The sequence below is a fragment of the Colletotrichum spaethianum genome, assembly GCF_022836535.1.
Source record: "Colletotrichum spaethianum MAFF 239500 DNA, contig13, whole genome shotgun sequence".
Lineage (NCBI taxonomy): Eukaryota > Fungi > Ascomycota > Sordariomycetes > Glomerellales > Glomerellaceae > Colletotrichum > Colletotrichum spaethianum.
Window position 1 is genome coordinate 1,000,608 of NW_026054783.1, and position 21,072 is coordinate 1,021,679.

The 21,072-nt window shown below is 57.3% G+C and overlaps 5 protein-coding genes across 5 annotated transcripts; 4 read left to right on the top strand and 1 right to left on the bottom strand.

Annotated features, from left to right (window-relative positions):
- Window positions 1-2,701: 2,701 nt before the first annotated feature.
- On the top strand, window positions 2,702-2,899 carry ColSpa_05954 (uncharacterized protein; the record flags this gene model as incomplete). Its single annotated transcript, XM_049272166.1, has 1 exon — window positions 2,702-2,899. One exon carries the CDS (start codon window positions 2,702-2,704, stop codon window positions 2,897-2,899), a length of 198 nt encoding a protein of 65 aa, XP_049128123.1.
- A 198-nt stretch (window positions 2,900-3,097) lies between these two features.
- On the top strand, window positions 3,098-3,705 carry ColSpa_05955 (uncharacterized protein; the record flags this gene model as incomplete). The annotated part of the gene is made up of 2 exons (XM_049272167.1): window positions 3,098-3,358; window positions 3,385-3,705. 2 exons carry the CDS (start codon window positions 3,098-3,100, stop codon window positions 3,703-3,705), a joined length of 582 nt encoding a protein of 193 aa, XP_049128124.1.
- A 3,266-nt stretch (window positions 3,706-6,971) lies between these two features.
- On the bottom strand, window positions 6,972-8,393 carry ColSpa_05956 (zinc metalloprotease ZmpB; the record flags this gene model as incomplete). Its single annotated transcript, XM_049272168.1, has 5 exons — window positions 6,972-7,238; window positions 7,293-7,601; window positions 7,655-7,881; window positions 7,932-8,079; window positions 8,241-8,393. The coding sequence occupies 5 exons, from the start codon at window positions 8,391-8,393 to the stop codon at window positions 6,972-6,974; spliced, it is 1,104 nt and encodes a 367-aa protein (XP_049128125.1).
- Window positions 8,394-9,548: 1,155 nt separating this feature from the next.
- Window positions 9,549-15,434, top strand: ColSpa_05957 (vacuolar morphogenesis protein 6; the record flags this gene model as incomplete). Its single annotated transcript, XM_049272169.1, has 1 exon — window positions 9,549-15,434. One exon carries the CDS (start codon window positions 9,549-9,551, stop codon window positions 15,432-15,434), a length of 5,886 nt encoding a protein of 1,961 aa, XP_049128126.1.
- A 3,651-nt stretch (window positions 15,435-19,085) lies between these two features.
- Window positions 19,086-20,883, top strand: ColSpa_05958 (vacuolar calcium ion transporter; the record flags this gene model as incomplete). The annotated part of the gene is made up of 2 exons (XM_049272170.1): window positions 19,086-20,796; window positions 20,855-20,883. The coding sequence occupies 2 exons, from the start codon at window positions 19,086-19,088 to the stop codon at window positions 20,881-20,883; spliced, it is 1,740 nt and encodes a 579-aa protein (XP_049128127.1).
- Window positions 20,884-21,072: the final 189 nt, after the last annotated feature.

The window sequence follows — 21,072 nt, forward strand, 5'->3', positions numbered from 1 at the left end:
AGGTGCGTGGGCGTGGTGGTGGTGGTGGTGGTGGTGGTAGTGCTGGCTACCCACGTCGAACAGAGGACAGCGAATTAGCTTGGCGGGGATTCGTCGAAGTCGAAGACGGGAGGACCTGGTCGACAGGCAGAAGAAACGAAGGGCGACGGGCGGTGGAAGGGACGTGGGTGGTGGTGGTGGTGGTGGTGGTGGTGGTGGTGCTAAAGTTTCTTGGTCTGCAGTGGCGGTGGGTAGAGGTACCTCAAGGCCGTGAGATTGACATGGACATGGCCCAGGAAGGGAGGGTATGATGTGGTCAGTTGAATGGTGCGTCCATGATGTTTGCGGGCGCGTTTGTTGTTTGGTGTCTCGAGCGTTGAGATGTTTGGAAGAGGATGAGGAGCAAAGAGGGAAACAGGACAGCGAGAAGGCCTTAGGAGCGAAGGACCCAAGACGGCGGTGCGGAAGCGGCATGGCAGCGAGCGGCAGCAACACACACACATCCACACACATACGGAAGTGCCGCAATCGTCGGTGGGCCGGTTGCTGGTGGGGTACGTATCTCGCGGAGTCTTTGGAAATCGACCTGGCGGGGGCAGCACTGGAGTTGCAGGCGTCTGAGTGTTTAGCCCTGGGTGGGACAAGTCTGGGAAGACAGGAGACAGGAGCTGGCAGGATTTGGATCGTGTGGTGGTGCTGCCTTCCACTTGGTAAGGTGCCTAGGTAGGTATCGGTACCGAAGCAGTACGTACCCGCTGACTCCTTCCCGCTCCTCCTTGCCGCGCTTCTCATCGTCCTCGTCCTCGCCCGTCTCCTTTCTTCCAAACCGTCCGTCCTCTTGGTTGCTGTCGCCGAGTATCTAGGTGCCTGCCGCCACCGCCTTGCTGTGCACAAGGGTTGCGTTGCCTCTCTTGTCTCTGACGCATTTGCTTCTGTCAGGCTTGGTCAGCGGGCAGCGGCAACGGCAACGGCAACGGCGCGGAAGCGGCAGCCACACTTCATCCCACATCTCCCACCGCCGACCTCATAGTGCATCTCTGCCTGCATTTGCAGACGTCGACCTCGAGGCAAGGGGACCCCACGGTGCCATTTCCCCGACTGTCGGCATGGGGGCATTTGGGGGCATGGCGGGCTGGCATGCATGGGCAGCTACATACAGTAGGTAGCGCAGTCGGGAGCAAGGCACTCACTCACTGGCGGGCAATACTCTAAGGTATTCGCAAAAATGCGGTGAACGGCCCTGGCCTCTCCGCCTTGCCTGCTTGCCTACCTAGGCCCCGTCCAATACCGCACGAGGTACGTACCGCTCATATATCTGTTTTGGGTAATCTAGCCTCTTGAACGCGTTGCCTCGCCCGCTATCTCACTGCCTGCGTGCTTTAGCGGCTGCGCATGCCTGCCGTCCGCCCCTCTACATCTGGGCAGCGGGTGGCATCGAGAAAGGGAAAGATGATAGAGCAGCCAAAGGAGAAGGAGCGACAGCCACACACACACACACACACACGCAATGAAAAAAAAAAAAAAAAAAGCAAAGAGGAATCATAGAGACGAGAACCGCGTATCAGGCCGGGGTAGACCTAGAAGAGAAGATGGGCCCTTAGGTAACACCATTAAGACAGACCGGCCCTGCCAGTACAGTACATACCTAGGCCAAGACCGCCTACATGCCCCGAATCGACTCCAGCGCCCTGGGCAACAGCGGGGTTAGCACGGTCCTACACTTGCCCCTTTGGCCCCATCCGTCGCCTGAAGACCCTGAATTTGGGGCGAACTGGTGTCCTTCCAGACCGTTTCCTTCACTGCCCATACCTAGTGTATAGCGGGAGAGCCTTGCCATATAACCGCAATTTCAGGTCAACAATAGGCGGTGGCCATATCACTACAGGCCTTGTCCCTGCTCCGTGTCGCGTGTCTTGTCTTATTTCGTCCAACGACTGTCGACCACGGGCTGACGTCTCCCGCTGCCATGGTAAATTGCATCGAGCATCCCACGTCTCCGTCTCGCCCGTCGTCACTGTCTCCAGGTCTTTCTCTGCCCCGACATCTTCAGCTGCGCCTGCCCTGCCCTGCCCTGCCTCGCCTGCCTGCCGCCCAATCCATTGGCTTGCAATTACGCTCACGGGCCCTTCCCTGTCCGTTGCCCTTCCTTCCTTCCTTCCTTCCGTCCATCCGTCTGTCTGTCTCTCAGCCTTTCTTCTTGATATGTTCCGTCCGGCTTCTTTTACACTCCGTCAGCCCTGTCTCTCTCTCGGTTTCTCTCCCGCTCTCTCTGTGGTGTTGACCTTCGCCAACTCCAGCCCCCTCCGCCTGAATCCCACGTCATGGTCTGATTGTCATCGACGACGCACAAGATGCTGCTCCAGACGAGGATCCATCCCCTTTGTCCCTCGTCATTTCTTCCTGGACCGACGTCCATGTATGTCCGACTCCGAAAGTCTCCCTGTCTCAGGGCATCAACTCTCCGCGAAAAGCAGCCTTGCTTTGGGCTTCGTTCGCTTGTCTCCGTCGTTTACCTGTCGTCTTGACTGAGCTATGCTTCCCCCCCTGGTCTTTTGAGGCCACCGACAAGGAAACCCTCATCATCCTCCCATCATCATCATCACCGCCGTCCTACCTGGGACAAACACATCGTTATCTGTAGTCGAGTATCAAGGAGATGCTTCTGTTCTGGTCCGTCTCACAGCATAGCGAGTGTGACGGGGCGCACCTCTCATGTTTCTGAATGTACTTTACAGCCCTGGCGCAGCACTCGTCCCAGCGTATCATTGTCGGAGCCGACCCGACGGACCTGCAATTCTTCTGCGCTCACGCCTCCCTGAGCCCCCGAGAGATGAAGGATGAGGGGCTGACAGCACGTCAATCCGCTGCGTCCAGCCTGCCGTTGGCTGCCGGTGCCCAGGCATACCCTTGCCACGACTGACAGATGTTCCCCAAATTACATCAGTCGCTTGGAAAGGGTCCCGTCGCCAGCTAATGGGTATTCGTTCTTGACCCCCTCCTGACGCTTGTGCTCCGGCTGCCAATAGCTCCAGCGTGTTGCTCGACTGGTTGCAGATGGTCCGTCTTGCACCCCACCACGGGCCCTCCAGACCAAAACTGCCCACGTTCACTGGCTGACATGGCCCCGAGAAGGAGGGGGACAGACATGCAAGTCAACGTTGGCCACAACGCTGCGAATGACCTGCTGCTGGCCCTGCAACTGCTGCTCGACATGACTGCAAGCAACCATGGAGAAGCGCGGCATGCCCATGGCATTGCTTTGATTCGGGACGGTGGAGCGGCGGCAGACCACACGGGGCACCCATCAGTCAGCACTCGCTTCGGACTGGGGACACGGCAGTCCGTCATGCTCCATTTGTACGACAGGGAAAACGCCTCGGTGAGTGACCGAATTCTCTCTCTCAGTTAGACCGACCACACCGCACTGCTATTGTCACAATCCGACAAGCATCATCTACAAGGACCTCGCTGCGGCATGCCGTCAAAGTCGAGGACTTCACCGGCCCGACCAGCTTTACTTCTTCTCAGCTCACGCTTTCCAGGCCCCCGTGCCTCCCTCCTCCTGGCCGCGCCGCCCAATCTCCAAGAAACTCAAGCCACCCATTGACCCAAGCTGCTCCATACTTCCCTTCGTTGATGGTCAGGGACATCGGACCCTCCGGCGCGAAGGTATGGCGCTTCTCGACCATATCACCGACCGTCAATCTACTTGTTGCCTATACGTAGTGTTGCTGTCCAGGGATCAGATGCCCGTTTTCGTTGTCTAGGCAGGCAAAGCAAGGTATATGCTCTTCGCGCGGCTCCCGGAACTGGAACCGGAACCTTGAATGATTGTTACCCATACCCGTTCCCTTGTCGGTAATAATATTCCACGCCCGAGTCGCATACCGAAAGAACCACATTCAACGCGTCTACGGAACTCTTTATCAATCTCCGTACGACGCGCAATTTGACTCACCCCCCAGATGACGCTGTGCGCGCTGTTCTCGGGTTGCACTGCCACTACGATGAGCCTTTCGAGGCCCACGAATAGAACTGAAGTTCATGTCCACGCGCCGAGGGCAAGCCAAGATGCACCGGAGCTGCAGATGAGACACATACACGTAGGGCAGCTGCAGGCTAATTGTTGCGTCTGCTGTCGCCCGCTTTGTTGCCATGTGCCCGCTTCGTCCGCCAACTGTCTGCTCTTCGTCTTCACTGCGTATCTCGTCCAGCAACCTCAGAAGCAGATGCGCCGTCACACCCGTGGACAGCATGCTCGTCACACACCACGGACTGCACACCAACACGCGAAGCGCATGTCAAACCTAGCTTCTCCCAACGACGGTCTTGGCGGACACCTGCGCCGCCGGCCAACATAGGCCCTAGCCAAACTCTGTCCTATGATACCCACAGCTTTTTCCCAAGAACCCGTTCAGCGTTCGTTCGTAGTCAAGCAAACATCTACCCACACCGACAAAAGAGCCCGCCGATCGAGTCGTGATACTGGATGCACCTTCCACGATAGGCACTCGATCAGGCATCCCGGCTTAGCCCCTTGCGAACCTCCTATTTGTGAAAGAGTATCAGCGTCACCTTATGGTCTACACGCCATCTTGTTCTCGGCAAGCAACTCCGTCAGCTGTCCATTAATGATCACAGGGGAGGCAGGCATTGGCCCAAGTTCCAGGCTCCTGGGGACACCTGCTTGCTGCCCAGCAATCGCGCCGTTGCAAAAGTGTCCCAACGCACGGTTCTCCGGGACTCGCCCATAGCCTTCCGTCGCCGGCTAGTCCGTCCATGCAACTTGTTCACCAACAAGCAAGCCTCACCTTGTTTCGCCCCAGCGAGCTGCAAATGGCGAGCGGAATCCGGAAGCATGGACGCGGTGAGCGGGCGCTTATCAACCTACCTCACCATTATAGAATTCGTTGTCGCCCAGACCCGCAAACTTTCGAGGCTCATATTGCGGTATGATCTCACCTCTCATCGTCCCGGTGATTATAATGCCAGTTATTGGCCATCCAATCCATCAAAAGGTAGCGGTGTGTCCTTTGTCGGAGTCAAGGGAAACCCCTTATCTGTCCATTCACCAACCCAATTCTCAGACAAGGCCATGCGACAGACAGTGCACACTCGGCGGAACGCCTCCCCGTCGTCAACATCCCAGTGACATCAGCCATGGAAGACTGGCCCTGTTCCGGTTTCCAGTATACCAATTTTGCACCTGTTCCCATGGTCGGCCCTCCTCCGCCGAGTCCTCCTGTCTCGCTACAGCCTCATCTTCCAAATGGCTGGCTCATTCGGTTGGAACGTCGAATAACAACACGAGTATGTCTCATTGTGTAGCCGTTGCCACGCTCTCGGCTAGCGTCGCCTGACCCTAGGCGGGTTTCTTCTGCCTCTCGCGGTAATCCCGAAAGCTCCTCCAACCTAACCGATTTGGAAATCGCCGATTGTCCATTGCTGATGCTACATATTCCAATCCCTCCGCCCGAATTATTTTGCCCGTCCGTCCACGAGACGGGTCGGGCCTGCCCGGCTTATTATACTTGGCAGTAAAGACGGGAGCAATGATCTTTTTCAAAGGAGCATGTCGGCTATACATGTGTATCTAGCTCGACCACGGAGCAGCATCCTGGATGGCCTTTCATAACACCACAAGACCATGACCCTGTTTCGCAATTGCACTCATGGTTTAACAACTACCTGTAGCTATAAGAAACCCAAGCCGATCCGAGTCACAGGGGCGAATATTGCTCACTAACCATACGTCATTATCGAAGCACCGATTTGTTGTACGCAGCCTGGATGTTGTGTATAGCTCAAGGATGATATTGGGTGACACAGGACGCCATCATTCTACAGTTTGGGCTGTGAAATACGACGCTGACCATAAGCAACGCACATGTAAGCAAAACCGGCCACAGGCGCGCCTCAGGTCTCTGAATCACAGATAGCCAACACCCAAGGACATAAACGCCAAGGCCATCTCAGTATGTCGTTCAGAAATGCAGATCCAAGCCCGCAATCACAATGCACCCACTTTCGGCAGAGTGACCCCCCACGTACCTTGGGGGGCGTCCACCACTCCCCGTAGAGAGAGAGAGAAGGTCTTACCATGGACTCGGGACTGCGAGAGAGCCCTCTAGAGTCGATGCCCCTTGGAAAGATAGCGCTAAATATGAGGCGATGTCAAAGGTGGATGGCGATGGCCAATGGTCAAGATCGCCGTTATCAAACCTGCTATCCCCTGCCATCTGGGTTTGGCGATTTTCATTTCTACGTGAGAGATGAGCATAGGTGCACTTCACCCTGAATTATGTACAAGGTATCTGGTCGGCACGTTTTGAAGCCAGGATTTCTATCCAAGGCAAAATAACACCGTATCCAACTGCAGCCCCATTCTCGCGGCCCCTCAACTCGTGACGCTATCAGCATCGTCGTTTTCCAATCAGAAAACCCAGGAAGCGAGTTGGAACACACTGAACTATCATTTATGGCGCTACACGACACCACTGAGACAACAAGACGGGTTTATCCCGTTTCCTTTTCCTCAGCCGAAGGCGACAAAGAACCCATGCAAATTGCCGAGGGGCCTTTTGTATCCCATAATCTCCGCCATGATACTTGTCAAAGGCCATGACCCGTACAGTATCGAAACAATGCGGTACTATTCATCTCTCTCTTCATCGACGTTAGAGTGGCGGTAACATCCCGTCGCATGCTGGACAGGGTTCTCGTAGGCAGCAGTCTATTTTCAGCTTGAGGCTCAAGCTCGCTTCGGTGTACAAAGTATCCGCGCGTGGATTGACGGATGCCGCCAGCCAAGGTGAAGTCACTTACCATGGCGCCTCCTCAAAGCCCAGTTCATCGAGTAGCAATCCCGTGACTTCCAATCTTGTTTCTGCGAGCCTTTGGTCCAAGACAACGGTTTGACGAAACTGAGTGTTTTGCAAAAGCCCGTAGCCTCGTCCAAAACACCATTTCACAGGACGATAAGACCTTGTTGATCAAGAGGATTTCACTCCCTCCGAGACCTTACTTGCGGATTCACGATCTCCTGCATCTGGAGTTACTGAACCCTTGCGAGGCCGGTATATAGGTTGCAAAGCAATGGAGTGGATCCCATAAGTTCGCAGACCTGCGCCGATAGCCGTCACCTTTGCGTCGAAGCTGCTCACACTGTCGTCCGCGACTACAATGTGGGCCGTCGCCAGTGTCGTCTTCTGGTCGATCCTCCAAACAAGAAGCTCTGTAACCGACTCGACACCAGAGATCTAATATTCGTCAAATTGAACGGTCGATTCAAAGGCTCGGAAGCAGACTCTTACCTTGGTTATTTCGGATCGAACATTATCCAGGTCAACATCGGAAGGCGCGCTTTCCATCAAGATGTAGCCAGCCCTTTTGCAAAGGGGCCATGCTGATGCCATGATGGTCACGGCAATGAAGAGACTGACTCCCGGGTCCGCATAGAACCGGCCGTCCCCGTTTCCTTTCCAAATGACGACAGCTGCTACTATGACGCCGGCGTTGTTGATGGCATCTCCAATGACGTGGATCATGACACCGAGCATGCCGAGATCACGACCACCGTGTCGATGTTTAATTTCAGCCTCCTCGGGGCCCGAATCCGTTTGCTGCGACTAAGAGCAGTCAGACCCTGAATTAACAAAGAGACGGATACACCCACGCTTCCTAGAGATGTATAACCGGGGGCAACGGGCTCCTCGATGGATTCTCCTTCACACTGATCGGTCTCGTACTCATCGTGGCCATGGTGGTTCTCTATGAGGGTTGTCAGAGCACAGTCATCTCTGTACTTGTAATTCTGCTGACCGTGAAGAAAGCTCATAACGAGGACATTGAGACCAAGTCCAACACAGCCCATAATCAGCATCAGAATGGGATCTTCCACATCTAGTTACGTGTGATCAGCCTAATCAGTCATCATTCGTATAAATACTTACGGGTGAGGTTGCTGAATCGCTCGACCGCTTGAAGCAGGATGCTGACGCCCAAAGCGAGAAGGAATACACCATTGAAGAATGCGCCCAGTGTTTGAGCACGTTTCCAACCGAACGTCAATGTCCTGGGTGAGGTCTTTCGTTCCGAGAACTGGGGGCAGACATTAGCCCGTCACCGGTTTCGGGCTTCAGAGTGATTCGGCTTACAATTACCGCCAGTAATGCAACGACGAACCCTATCAAGTCGTTCATCTAGTATTACGTTAGCCTTCGGTGCTGACAGAAACTCTACAGCTATATAGCTGCACCTACGTAATGGAAAGCATCTGCAATGAGCGCTAGCGACTTTGTGCGGAATCCGATGACTAGCTCAGCGAGGAAGAAGCCGGCAGATATGGCGATCGTGGCAACCAGGCGCTGCTTCCTAGTTATGTGGAAGGATGCCGTGGTAAATTTGGGTGTCATAATGAAAAGTCACAGGATTGATGAACCTAGTGTTTTGGGAAGTCGAGGGATGGACGTCGCCGACTTTGATGTATCGCGCCAACCCTTTTTGTTGTTCGCAAGAGCTGGAGGAGACACATTGATGTGATCGTACAACCTGAGCTGTGTGTCGGCCATTGTACAGCCGGACGCTCATTTGCAAAACACGAGACAAACATTCCCGTTTGGGCACGACATGAGCACGGTGAGTTTTCTATTATTAAGGTTCGGAAGATGACTCGCAGTCCTACGTATGTATACAAGTTGGGACGAAAGGGACTCTGCAGGGAGAACACGCTTAAGATGTCAAGCGTCGGAGTTTTCGGAAAGCTGCATTTCTCTTTCTCGTTTCTATGCTCAGTGTTTATGAGAGAGTTTGAGTCTGCTGTTACAGTGTCACAAACCGATGGCATCGCTAGTTCTGCACGTATTCTCGGGGCCCGGATGGTGATATCGTGACAGGTCTGGTGGCCCTGACCGAGATGAAATGCAATGGTGAGGCCAGTAAGCGTTCTGTTGATAATGATAAGCGGAGGACGAAAAATGGCGGCAGCACTGAGTTGTGCGGGTTGAGCCTTGGACTGGACGGTATACTGAGGAGAGCGACCTTGACGCCCGAGATGGCCGTTTTTCATCTAACAAACACCTGAAGAGAGAATGAATTATTTACTCATGGCATTACAACGGGTGTTTGGCGAAAGTTAATACATTGGACGACTTAGACGGCAAGGCCAAGTTCTGGGTCTCACCTCGGTCAAGCGAGGTGCGGCCAGGCGAGACCAAGTGAGACCTTGACGCAAACGTCTAAAACCTGGGGAGATTCACCCAAAATAGAAGGCGGTGTATATCAGTGGGAGCTCGATGACCGCAATTCTGCCGTCGCAATGAAGCTACAGCTGCAACGCTGCACCACCACCATTACTTGGGGAAGCTCAAGGCACAACTGATATAGTCACATCGACAGCACGCAATCATATAGAACCGCCGGCGCACACGAAACGATCCCATCGCCTCGAACGACAAACTCGAAATGCTACTGCGACACCACCACGGAGGCCCACCTTGACGAGCCCCCCCTCCTCCCAATCCTCCCCCGGCGCAACAAAGTACACTGATTACACCCCTCTTCGGCCAACGATGCCTCGCAATGCTAGCGCAACCCCCTCTTTGCGCAAGGGGCCCAACTGGTCCTCCCATCTCCGTCAATTCAGCCGGAGTAGTCTCGAGCCGCCATCAGCGACATCGTCCGTCGACTCGCCCCGATCTCCCGATACCGTCTCCAGCGCATCGACCATCCGCGGCGACAACTCGTCCAGCTCTGTCAAGCAGCGACGCCTCGAGCGGAGGTGCACAGTCACCGTCAACGAGGGATACTCGCGCGACGAAGTGCTCCTGAGCCCGGACCTGGTCAAAGGCGACGTCAGGCCAGGTAGCCTGGTGGCTATCACAGTAATCAAGACTGAGGGCGATAAGACAGCGACCAAGGACCATGCGGCTCGCAGCGGGAACGCTGCCGGCGGCAGTGGCATAGGAGCAGGCGCATCGCAGGGAGACAATGTGGCTGCGGAGGGCACGGCGCTGGGGAAGAAGTACTTCTTCGTCGCCAAGGAGATGTCCAAGGAGCTCAGGAGTCGCCTGCCGAACGTAGATATCTACGTCGTCAAGCATATTGCTGACGCCTTTGGGATGAAGAAGGGCACGTCGGTGCTCCTGACGCCCGTCGACGCAGATAGCCCCGCGACGGCAGCCTCGCATGTCGAGCTCACATTCAAGGACCAGTACCTCTCGCGGTCCGACATGTGGCGGCTTGCCATCGGCGAGCTGACGGAAAGGACGGTGTATAAAGGACAATCGATACTGTTTATGGGCACGATAAAGGCACAGGTCACGGCGGTGTTTGTGGACGGGCGCAAGACACATTCGGCGTTCTTTACAAGGAACACGAGGCCCATTTTCCGGAGCGAGTCGGCACGGTATGTGCTGTTTATACAGATGGCGCGGGAGATGTGGGACTTCGACTCGGAAGGGTCTGGCGAGATCCTCTTCAACAAAGTCGTCAACGGTTTCCTACCGGCGCTGTTCAAGAAGTGGGCGAAACTAAAGGCGAAGCACCTCGTGAGCATCGTGCTGTTTGCGAGAGTGGAGTATGACACGGGCTTGACGACGGAGCTGGCGAGCAGCACGCTGCACGGAGACTACTACACGGGCGCCCAGATCTCGGGCGAGCGCAGGCCGTACAAGGACTTTTACCGCGTCGTCGTGAGCGAGATGGCGAGCGGCGAGTGGACGACGATTCTTTACCAGCTGAAGCGCGAGTTCAACTTCTTCCGTAGGGACATCAGCCTGCACCACCAACAGGCCGGCAGCGCGTTCGTGCCGCTGGCCGAGGAGACGGGCGGCAAGGGGATCGCGTCCAACCGGGTCAAGGCCGAGTCGTCGCTGGCCATGTACGGCAACTTCCTGGAGGCGATCAACCTTGCGTCGTCGCAGTTTGCGCATGACTACGTCGACCGCGACCTCATGCGGACAGGCATCTCCATCGTCGTCATCAGTCCCGGGCCCGGCGTGTTCGAGGTCGAGTACGAGTCCCTCCGCCGAACGACAGAGGCCCTTGTGGGGAACGGCATCGGTATCGACCTCATCTGCGTGCCCAAGATGCCCCTCCACTCCGTTCCTCTGTTCCGATATCATAACCCGCAGACGTCGGAAGGCTCACATGGCCTCTCGAGGACGAGGTCCGTACGGAGCCGCGAGAGCACGCCGAAGCAGCAGGCCACGCCCGTCATCGGCAGCTACCAGTCGTTTTCGGAGTCGCTGTCTCCGACCAAGGGGCTGGAGCTCGCCCACCGCATCGACACCCTGGCGAATCCGCAGGACGAATGGTCGTACGCGCTGCCACAGTGGCTGCACGTCTCGTACTGGACCGGGACGTCGGAGGAGGCGCTGTCATATCAAGGCATCGCGCTCTCGGTGTCCGAGGGTAAGGAGGAGCAGGATAGCGACGACTTTGCGATCCGCGCGCGCATGTACGACCTGCAGATGCGGAGCGTCCTCGAGACCAACGAAATCGAGACGACGCCGCTACAAGCCGACCCGCTGTTCCCCATCACCACAACCGAGACCAAGAGCTCCACGCAGCGGTCGCGGTTGGGCGGGACGGACGAGATTGCCGCGATCCCTCTGAAGCGGCACCCGGACACGCTTGTCGACCATGTTTATGGGTTCCAGAGGTTCGTGCCCGACAGGCTCGTCAAGCCGGGCGAGAAGTCGCTATGGAAGCAGCTGCAGGAGTATGACGAGACGAGGGCGCGGTTGCCCAAGTCGCGGCGCCCCGCGCACGCTAGGGTATCGCGGGACCTGGAGGAGACGACGAGGCGGCAGCTGATGGAAGACACGGGACTGTTTGGCACATCGCTGCCCGAGAAGAAGATTGTGCCGAACCAGAGCCTCGCAGCCGTCGCTGCGGGTCGGAAGCTATCGGTCAATATCGCCGACAGCGAGAAGGCCGAAATCGTTGCCAGTGCACGGAAAGCTGCAAACCATCCCGCGACAACAACAGCAAGCTCCGCAGTAGGCTCGACGTCTTCCCCTGCATCGTCGTCGACGCCCGATTCCCAGAGTGTGACGTCCAAGATGTCGTCGGTGAACTCGCCGTCGAAACCGCCCAAGTTCATGCGGCAGATCAGCCTCGGCTTGAGGGGATTCGGCATCGCGGCGCCAAAGGTTGTGGCCGCCGAGGCTAGCTTTGAGACGGTCAAGGCCTCGACCGAGCAGAGCGTGGCGAGCCCCACGACGCCGTTGGTCATGTCGACGATGCCGCGGCCTTCATCGCCGCAGATCATCAAGCCGGCCATGTCCTCTTTCTCGCCCCAGCTGTTCCGGACGAACTCGAGGGACACGCTCAAGGACCTGCCCTCTACGCCGAGCATACCCATCAACATGAAGTCGTCGCGCAGGGGCGAGAGCTCGGTGAGCCAGCAGCATCGGTACGGCTCGGTCCTGCCGTCGTCGCTGGCGCGCAAAGACCACCTCCGCGAGGACCCCGACCAGAGAAACTCGCACGTCTTAAGGGCAGAGGACGACAACACCAAGATGTTCAACAGCAAGCTGCGTGCTGGGGCCATGCCTGAGTTGCCGTCTACGTTGTCGCCGACTACGGCGATCTCGCCCTGGCTTACGGTTCTCAACCCGTCCAATCCGGACCGGAACAAGCTCGATGACACTGTGCTTTACAGCCGGTGGCAGCATGTGTTCCCGAGAACCTCGGAGATGAAAGTTATGAAGTGGAAGGCGCTCTGCTGCCCGGCTGCCGTGCCGCTGACAACGGAGTACTTCCCCACGAAAGCACAGTTTGACATGGAATATCAGCGACAGCCCTACGTGATTGCGCAGAACGCCGACGACGAACTCAACGAAGAGCCAAAGTCAAGAGAGGAGTTCTTGCGCGAGCTGATCAGCCTGCGTTTTTCCCAGGGCTTCCAAGTCGTCATTGGTCCCTCCGTCGCGAAGGCCTTTGGCCAGAGGTTGCTACGAATCGCCGACATCTTCTCGCGCGACCAGGCGATGGAGGACGGCACGAGCATCTTCCTGTCGGTGGGCAACACGATACACCAGCTCTCGTGCGTCAACGGCACGGAGGTCGAGGTCAATATCTACATACGGAAGCCCGCCGAGTCGACTATTGGAAGCTCCAACTCGGGCCCGCTGTACCGCCCTGCCATCCGGACCCTGATGGACAGCGGGTACCAGACGCAGGAGGTCGACATATCCACGCCGAGGCCGGAGAGAAACTGGAACTATATTGATTCGTATCTCGCGGGACACCACGACGAGATGACGGAGAACCTGCGGTTCTGGCGCGCGCGGTTCGTGCTGATTCCGATGGTGTCCCGGTCGTCGGCGGTGCCTAGGAACCAGGCCGGCGACAACGCCGAGGAGGTTCGGTTGGAAGGCATCAGGAGGCTGTCACTGTCCTGGCAGAAGCACCGGTATATCCCACCGTTTGAGCGCAGATACCAGACCGCCAAGTCCAAGCGGGACCCCAACCCGTTGGACATTGTCTACAAGACGGAAGACCCGTCCGTCGTCATCGCGGCAGAGCTCGACAACTTGCCGCTGGTTGAGGGACTGGGAGAGAGCCGGAAGGGACAGCTCATTTCGAGCCGGGAGCACTTCCGCAAGTCGAACCTCAACCTTGCGGCGTTGGCTGAGGCGATACAGCAGCCCGTCGAGAACGGCGGCGTCAAGCTCCAGAACCGGAGATGGCATCTGCGACTACACTACAACTGTTTCATCGGGTCGGACATGACGACGTGGCTCATGGACAACTTTGAGGACCTGGACAGCCGCGAGGAAGCGGAGCAGCTGGGCAACATGCTCATGGTCAAGACGTACGACAGATTGGATGACAAGAAGGACCGCGGCGGGCTGTTCGAGCACGTGGAGAAACGACACGCATTCAGGGACGGGCAGTACTTTTACTCAATCGCCAGCGAGTACGCCAAGCCGCACCCGCCGAGCTGGTTCAACGCGCGGCGGCGCGACATGTCGGTGCCGTCGACGCCCATGTCGGAGAACATACCGCGCGACTCGCCCCGCCCGGGCATGATCTCGCGGCCGACGTCCATCAACGAGGAAAACTCACCCATCTCGGGGTCCACGACCCCGACGGCACACTCGGTCATGCTCAACAAGAAGATGCCCAAGGTGGTGCTCAGCAAGGTCATCAAGTACGACGTGGACCACCGCAAGCGGTCGTACCGGCCCGAGCGCGTGGACCTGCACTACGACCGGCTGCACAACCCGGACAACTGCTACCACATCCGCATCGACTGGATGAACGTTACGGCAAAGCTCATCGAGGACGTCGTGGAGGGCTGGGCGCGGGAGGCGGCGACGTACGGGCTGCGGCTCGTCGAGGTGCCCATCAAGGAGGCCTGCTCCATCACGGAGGTGAACCCCTTCCGGCGGCCGTACGTCATCAAGCTGTCGGTGCCGCCGCCGAGCCAGCAGCCGGTGACATACTACGAGCCCAACTCGTTCGCGCCGCAGACGGCGCCGGGCAAGCACTTTTACCAAAAGGCCATTATGCGGAAGCTCGACTTCGTCCTCGACATGGAGGCCGCGTCCAACTTTCCCCGAGACGTCGAGGTCAGCTACTCGTGGGGCCGGCCGGATTTCAAGTACTCGCAGTACATCCACCGGTCGGGCGTGCTGCTCGCCGAGATCACGGACGACGGGCACTTTCTAGTCCTCGCCAACAGGTTGTTTAGCAACCGTGCCTCGGCGGCGCGGGATAAGGAGCTCAAGGACATGCGGGAGGCGAACGGCGGCGGCGGCGGCCCGAGCAACACCGTCGTCGAGCGCGGCGGGCGCATCATACCTGTCGGGTCGTACACGCCCTTTGGCATCCCCGAGCCGACGCCGATGAGCAGCCCGATGGTGAAGCCCGTGTTCTACGCTGGCGGGAGTCCCGCAGTCCGGGCCTCGGACATGAAGTCTGGCGTCAACAGCTCGACTGGCATCGCAGGGTGTGGCGGCGGTGGCGGTGCGTCGGCGTTGGGCGCGGCGGCGGCGGACCCGATACCGATCCTGGAGCAGCTGGAGGCGTTTTGCAGCGACAAGGCCGGTCTGGAGGCGTTTTACAAGGAGACGCTGGAGAGGGGCCCGCCGCAGTCCATGACGACGCCGGGGGCGATGAGGCCGACGACGATGGGGTTGGAGGCGGTGCCGGAGGCGAGCATCCCGACGCTGGGGTTGCCTGCCGGGGTGCTGGGGGATCTGCACGCCTCGGGGCCGGGAGGAGGGCCATGGGGGCTGGAGACGCTGAGGGGAGGGCCTGGAGGAGGCGGAGGGCCGGAGGGTCTGAGGGGGTTAGGGGGCAGCCCGAGCCCCGGGCCGAGGAGTCTCATGAGCAGTCCGGCGGCGGGGATGCAGTTCCTCAGGAGGGCGAGTGTGCAGGACGGGCTGGGGCTGGGGGGCGGGGGGCCACGGAGGGAGGTTCGCGAGAGGGAGCGGGAGTGAGGCGGTGGGCATGTGTGGATACGTGTACTGTTCTACGTAGATGATTATGAAGCTCATGAACATATCCAACTCGCGATGCCGTGTAACACGTTTGTGTGAGGGCCGTCAGGTGTTAGGTAAGGGTGGAGGAGACTACGCTGGACAGGTGTGGCTTAGCAAACGGGGGAGGACTAGCGTGCTGCGCCACATCGAGCGTGCGCCTGGGATGTGGATGGCCCCGTTGAGGCGGTTGGTGGCGTCTTGTGACAGCATGTGGCCATGGTGATCGGGATGCGGGAGGATGCAAGCCCGTTTGGCGCACGGCGCGGCATTGGCTGGTTGCTTACCCGGGTGTTGGGAGGAGGACGATTCCATGCCGGTCTCGCATCTCAGCCACGCGATGCTTCGTTCTGGGGAAGGGAGGCGTGGCTTGCAGGGAGGGGCTGCTTCGAGCATCCCATCCCTACAGCGTTTGTCGGGAGCGAGCGATTAACTCAAAATCTCAAATATTATGGTGGTGGTGGTGGTGGTGGGCGCATAGGTAGTCACCCCCTTGATCTCTCTGGGTCTGGAATGGTACACACGATCCAATGAGGCAGGTCTTCCGCGCCTGAACGAGGCAAGAAAGTGTCTCTGTCTCTTTTCTTATTGAGGCAAGGCATGTACAATACCTACCTAGGTAGTGTGTTGCTGAGGGTTTAGGAATTCCGGAGGGCGCCCTGCTTTGCTCAAAGTCAATCGAATGGTGCCCCCTGTCCATCCAAGCCACGGAAGCCCGCGCCCTGGATTGGGCGCAGGAGAGGGTTTGGCGACATCAGGCCAAGTTTACGGACCGGCGGGAGGTAGGTGCTGTCAATGCATGAGGTGAATGATACCTGATTTGAAGCGGTGTTGCGATGTGAGCAGGTGCAAGAGGAAAAAAAAAGAAAAAAAAAGGATAAAAACAGGTGGGCGACCATTCGCGACGGGGGGGCATCGGTGTGGCTGGCCTCGGGGGAAAAAAGGTGGCTGATGTCATTGTGCGCACTCCGACCTGGTTCCAGCAGTTTTGCACCCTCCGTGTAGGGGTGGGTTGATGCACGGTGATGCGACTGAGCGCCACGCAGTGGGTGGCTGGCTGTAATAAGGACGAATATATGTGCGAGTGTCAATTTTCCCGCAATCATTTCGTTTTTTTCCACGTTGAGAATTATGCTCTACCCTGCTCCGTTCGGAGGAGTAGAAGAATAGGAGAAGAAGCAACAAAGGAAAGAGAGAAAAAGAAGAAGAAGAAAGGCCAAGACGATGGGATCGACTCTACCGCCTTGGCAGGGGATCTCGAAGTGCTTGGCCGTCGACTGAGAGCATGAGGCGAAGACGTCTCGGCTTGGCAGAAGCTTGTTTCCAACGACCTTTTTTTTTTTTTTTTTTTTGTCTTTTTTGGGCGATGGGTGCACGCTGCTGCGGCGGCGGCGCAGAATTCCAAGGCTTGTGGCGTCTCGGCTTGGCACGTCAGCGGGAAACGCTGACGACATTGAATTGACGGACCGTCTCAACGTCGTCCGCCCCTGGAAGGCATTGGCACCTCCTCGTTGGTGTTGTCCGTGTCGTGTGTTTTCCCTCACCGTCTCCAGCAAATGTGCTGCGGCAGGTGCAATTGGATAGGTCCCCGGACGCAGGGGCCTCTTTCTCTCTCTCCCTCTCTTTCATTCTAGTGAATGGAGAACAAATGCTACCCGGAAATGTACCAGTATGCATGGGAAAGAGGGAAAAAAGGGGAGACGCAATTGCCAATGGAATAAGGGACGACGGGTTGCCCCGCTTCCCGTGTGTGTTATTGTGGCGGAAGGATATTGGCGGACTGGCCAGGCCACACATCTAGCAGGGGGGGAGAGGAAACGAGACCGTCGTGACGGCGGGACATCTTGGATTGGGCATGGGCGCACAAGGTGCAAGTTAAGCGTTCGATTCAGGGAAATTAGCGTCCTGCACATCGATTTTGGGTCCCGGTTGGATGGATGGGAGGGGACACAGCAAACCTGCCGGGGCGACCAACGGGTAGTCACCAGCGGCCAGTGGCCAGTGGCCAGCGGAATCTGACGTATGTCTGCCACTTGAAACCATCCCAGGCCCGACGAGCGCGTGTGTCCCTTTCATCGTCACCCCCCCGGCGCCGCAATTACACTAGCGACCCCGTTTGCACTTCACTACCGTTCTGAGAGTCGTCCAAGGGCGATGGTCAAAGGGGGGGCAGGAACCAGGTAAAGCTCCCTCATTCCCTCCTTCCATCTCATTACAATCTTCCGTCTCTCTTCTTTTCTCCCTTTTCCTCCATCAACCTGGAACCTTTATTTCATCTTTCCCTCGTCGCCCTGCGCAGCCCAACCCAAGCCAACCCTTCCCGCCTTGCCTCAGCTGAGTAAGGTCGAGCAGGTTGATCGAGGAGCCGCCAGCATCAAAGCTAGCTAGCAACAAAGCTTGCCGACGACACGACTCGCATTCGTTCCTCTGCTCCCACTTTTTTTTTTGCTTGCACTGCCTCACCGAGCTGCATGTACGCTACTCCGTCGATACAGCCGCCGTTGCGAATCCAAACAAAACACTCGCCATCTAAACCAACACAGCCCAACCGCGCCCGGTATTCGTCGTCCCCCGTCGTCGTGTGTCCCCATAGCAGCGCCAACTGCTCCCTCGGCTTGCGCGTCAACTCGCCCTCCATTGGACTCTCGTCGCCGAGCACCTCCCCAACGCCGCTCCATCCAAGCCGTGCATCGGGGCCCCATCTCATCTCCGGCGCCCGACCCAACCCGGAAAATATCGCCAAGGAGGCCTCTCTTCCGCGCTGCCAACTGACTGCCGCCGCGCCACAACACCTCGGCCATAAGAGACAACAACAATAACACACCGACAGACTCGGTACTTTCTGCACAATACGCACATCAATAGACGATTCAAGAGTTACCGGACCAAAGGACAATACCAAGACCCCGACACCACACAGCTCGGTTCGCGTTTCGTCTCAACACCTGGGCGCTGATCTGAAGCGATCCGATCTTTGCCACAGAGCACAAGCACAAGCATCCCACCAACACACCACCACACCCTAGGCCGTCATCACTGCCGCCGGTTGCTAGCATGAACACCTGTGAGTACCACCTAGAGTGAAAGAAGGGGAAAAAAAAAAGCAGCACAGCATTTCATTACCCGCCCGCCCCCGTCTCCTCCCCCCTATCCCCGTCACCGTTGCATCGTCTCTCGGCAAGACACGCGCAGACAACGACCCTCAAAACACTCGCACGCATCTGTTTCCAATATCACCACTCTCTTATGCCCATTCCCACTCTTTGTTTTTCCGAACCCATTCTTCCTTTTTTCGACAGGTGGGAAACTGCCACTTAGACTACTACTCTAGTCTAGCCCACCTTCCCCAATCATCCATCTGTGCAATCGTCGAGTCAAGTGCGACGGCGAGCAATCTTCGTCCGGCCCTAGTCCCCTCCATCCCTACCCATATTATTCCCACCTGCACTCCACACACCCGGTTTCACGTCATTATCCCATCTCACTTAACGAACCATCCCCCTTCACCTTACCTTACCTCACCTCACCTTTTTTTCCCCTCGTGAATTCGAGCTCTCTCCCCCTCCCCACCATTTCTTCACAGCGCCTTCTCGCTGCGAACACTTACTGACCATGCCGAATCTCATCGGTTCAGTCAACCATTTCGACATTAAACGCAAAGCCCACGGCCTCAGCCGCCGGAGCCAGGAGCAGACATGGAACCCCTTTCGCCATGTGTCATGGGATAGCCACCCCAGCAAGCGATCCACTTGGGACGGCGCGAACCTCGAGGCCCAGCGCGAAGCTGCAGCGGAAGACGTAGAAACCGAAGACACAATACATCACGTCCAGAGCGAACCCGCCCCCAGGGATTCCGAGACCGTACGCAACAGCATGGGCAAAGAGACGAGGTCCGCTACAGGGAGCGGGAGCGGCGACACCGTGTTCGAGAACAAGCCCGAGGAAGGCGGTGTCCTGAGGAATCGCAAGACCGAAGCTGCGCAGGACGAGGAAGCACCCCCCGAGGAGGAGAGGGAAAAGCCCAAGAAGCAAAAGTCGGGCCTGATCAGACATGTGGAGCCGAAAACCCCCTTCACATTCGCCAACCAGCTTCAACGGACGCTACTTAGCTCGTACATCAACGTCTTGATATTGGCCGCCCCCGTCGGTATCGCCATCAGCTACGTCAGCTCCGTCAACAAGATCGCCGTCTTCGTCGTCAACTTCATCGCCATCATCCCCCTGGCAGCCATGCTGGGTTTTGCTACCGAGGAAATCGCCCTGAGAACCGGTGAGACATTGGGAGGTCTTCTCAACGCGACTTTCGGAAACGCCGTCGAACTCATCGTCGCCATTCTCGCCTTGGCCGAGGGCAAGGTCTTGATCGTGCAGACCTCGCTCATTGGCTCCATCCTCTCCAACCTGCTGCTCGTCATGGGCTTCTGCTTCTTCTTTGGCGGTCTCAACCGATCCGAGCAGTACTTCAACACGACCGTCGCCCAGACCGCCGCGTCTCTCCTCGCTCTCGCAGTCGCCTCCGTCATTGTCCCCACCGTCTTCGACAAGAACGACAACACCGACAACCCCGTTCACGTTGCCGCCCTCTCGCGCGGCACCGCCGTCATCCTCCTTATCATCTACGCTTCGTACCTTTTCTTCCAGCTCAAGACGCACAACTCCGTGTTCAACGAGGAGTCGCAAAAGGTTGCGGCCAAGCCCTGGAGCCGCGGTGGCCTAAAGGAGGGCGCGCTTGCCCGTGGCTTGGCAGGCACTGGAGCACGCATGGCACAGACTGGTGTCCGCGGCGAGGGTGAGGATGAGCGCCGGGAGCTGAGCCGTATCATGATGCAGCACCCTCACGAAGAGGAGGAGGACGAGGAGGAGGAGCCGCAACTGCACTTTTTCGTCGCCGTCGGTACCCTCACCCTTGCAACTGTTCTGATCGCTTTCTGCGCCGAGGCCATGGTCAGCTCCATTGACTACGTCACCAAGGAGGGCGGCATCAGCGAGGAGTTTGTCGGTCTCATTCTTTTGCCCATTGTCGGTAACGCCGCCGAGCACGCCACGGCTGTCACGGTTGCCATCAAGGACAAGATGGACCTTGCCATTGGTGTCGCCGTCGGCTCCAGTATGCAGGTCGCGCTCTTCCTCATCCCATTATTGGTCATTATTGGATGGGGCATGGGCAACGATGCCATGACGCTCAGCTTCGACCTGTTCCAGGTTGCCGTGCTGTTTGTCGCCGTCCTGTTGGTCAACTACCTCATTAGCGACGGCAAGAGTCATTGGCTCGAGGGGCTGCAGCTCATTTGCCTGTATGCCATCATTGCTACATGTTCATGGTGTAAGTTCTCCCTGTACCCGAGATGTCACATGAAACCTTTGCTAACAACATCCAACAGGGTACCCCGCTTCCGGCGTTGCTGGCTAAGACAGCCGCTCATGTCACGACTTTGATTTCTTCTTTTTTTTACATGTTCAATTTATTCCAAAATATTTGCCGAGCGTTTGTGCGATAATTTCCTATTCACATAATGTCTTGTCTTCTGAAGGAAGATTTCTTCCCTTTCTGTATATACAAAACAAACGTGCCGGGGCATCCGGATGTTGGGGAACTGTA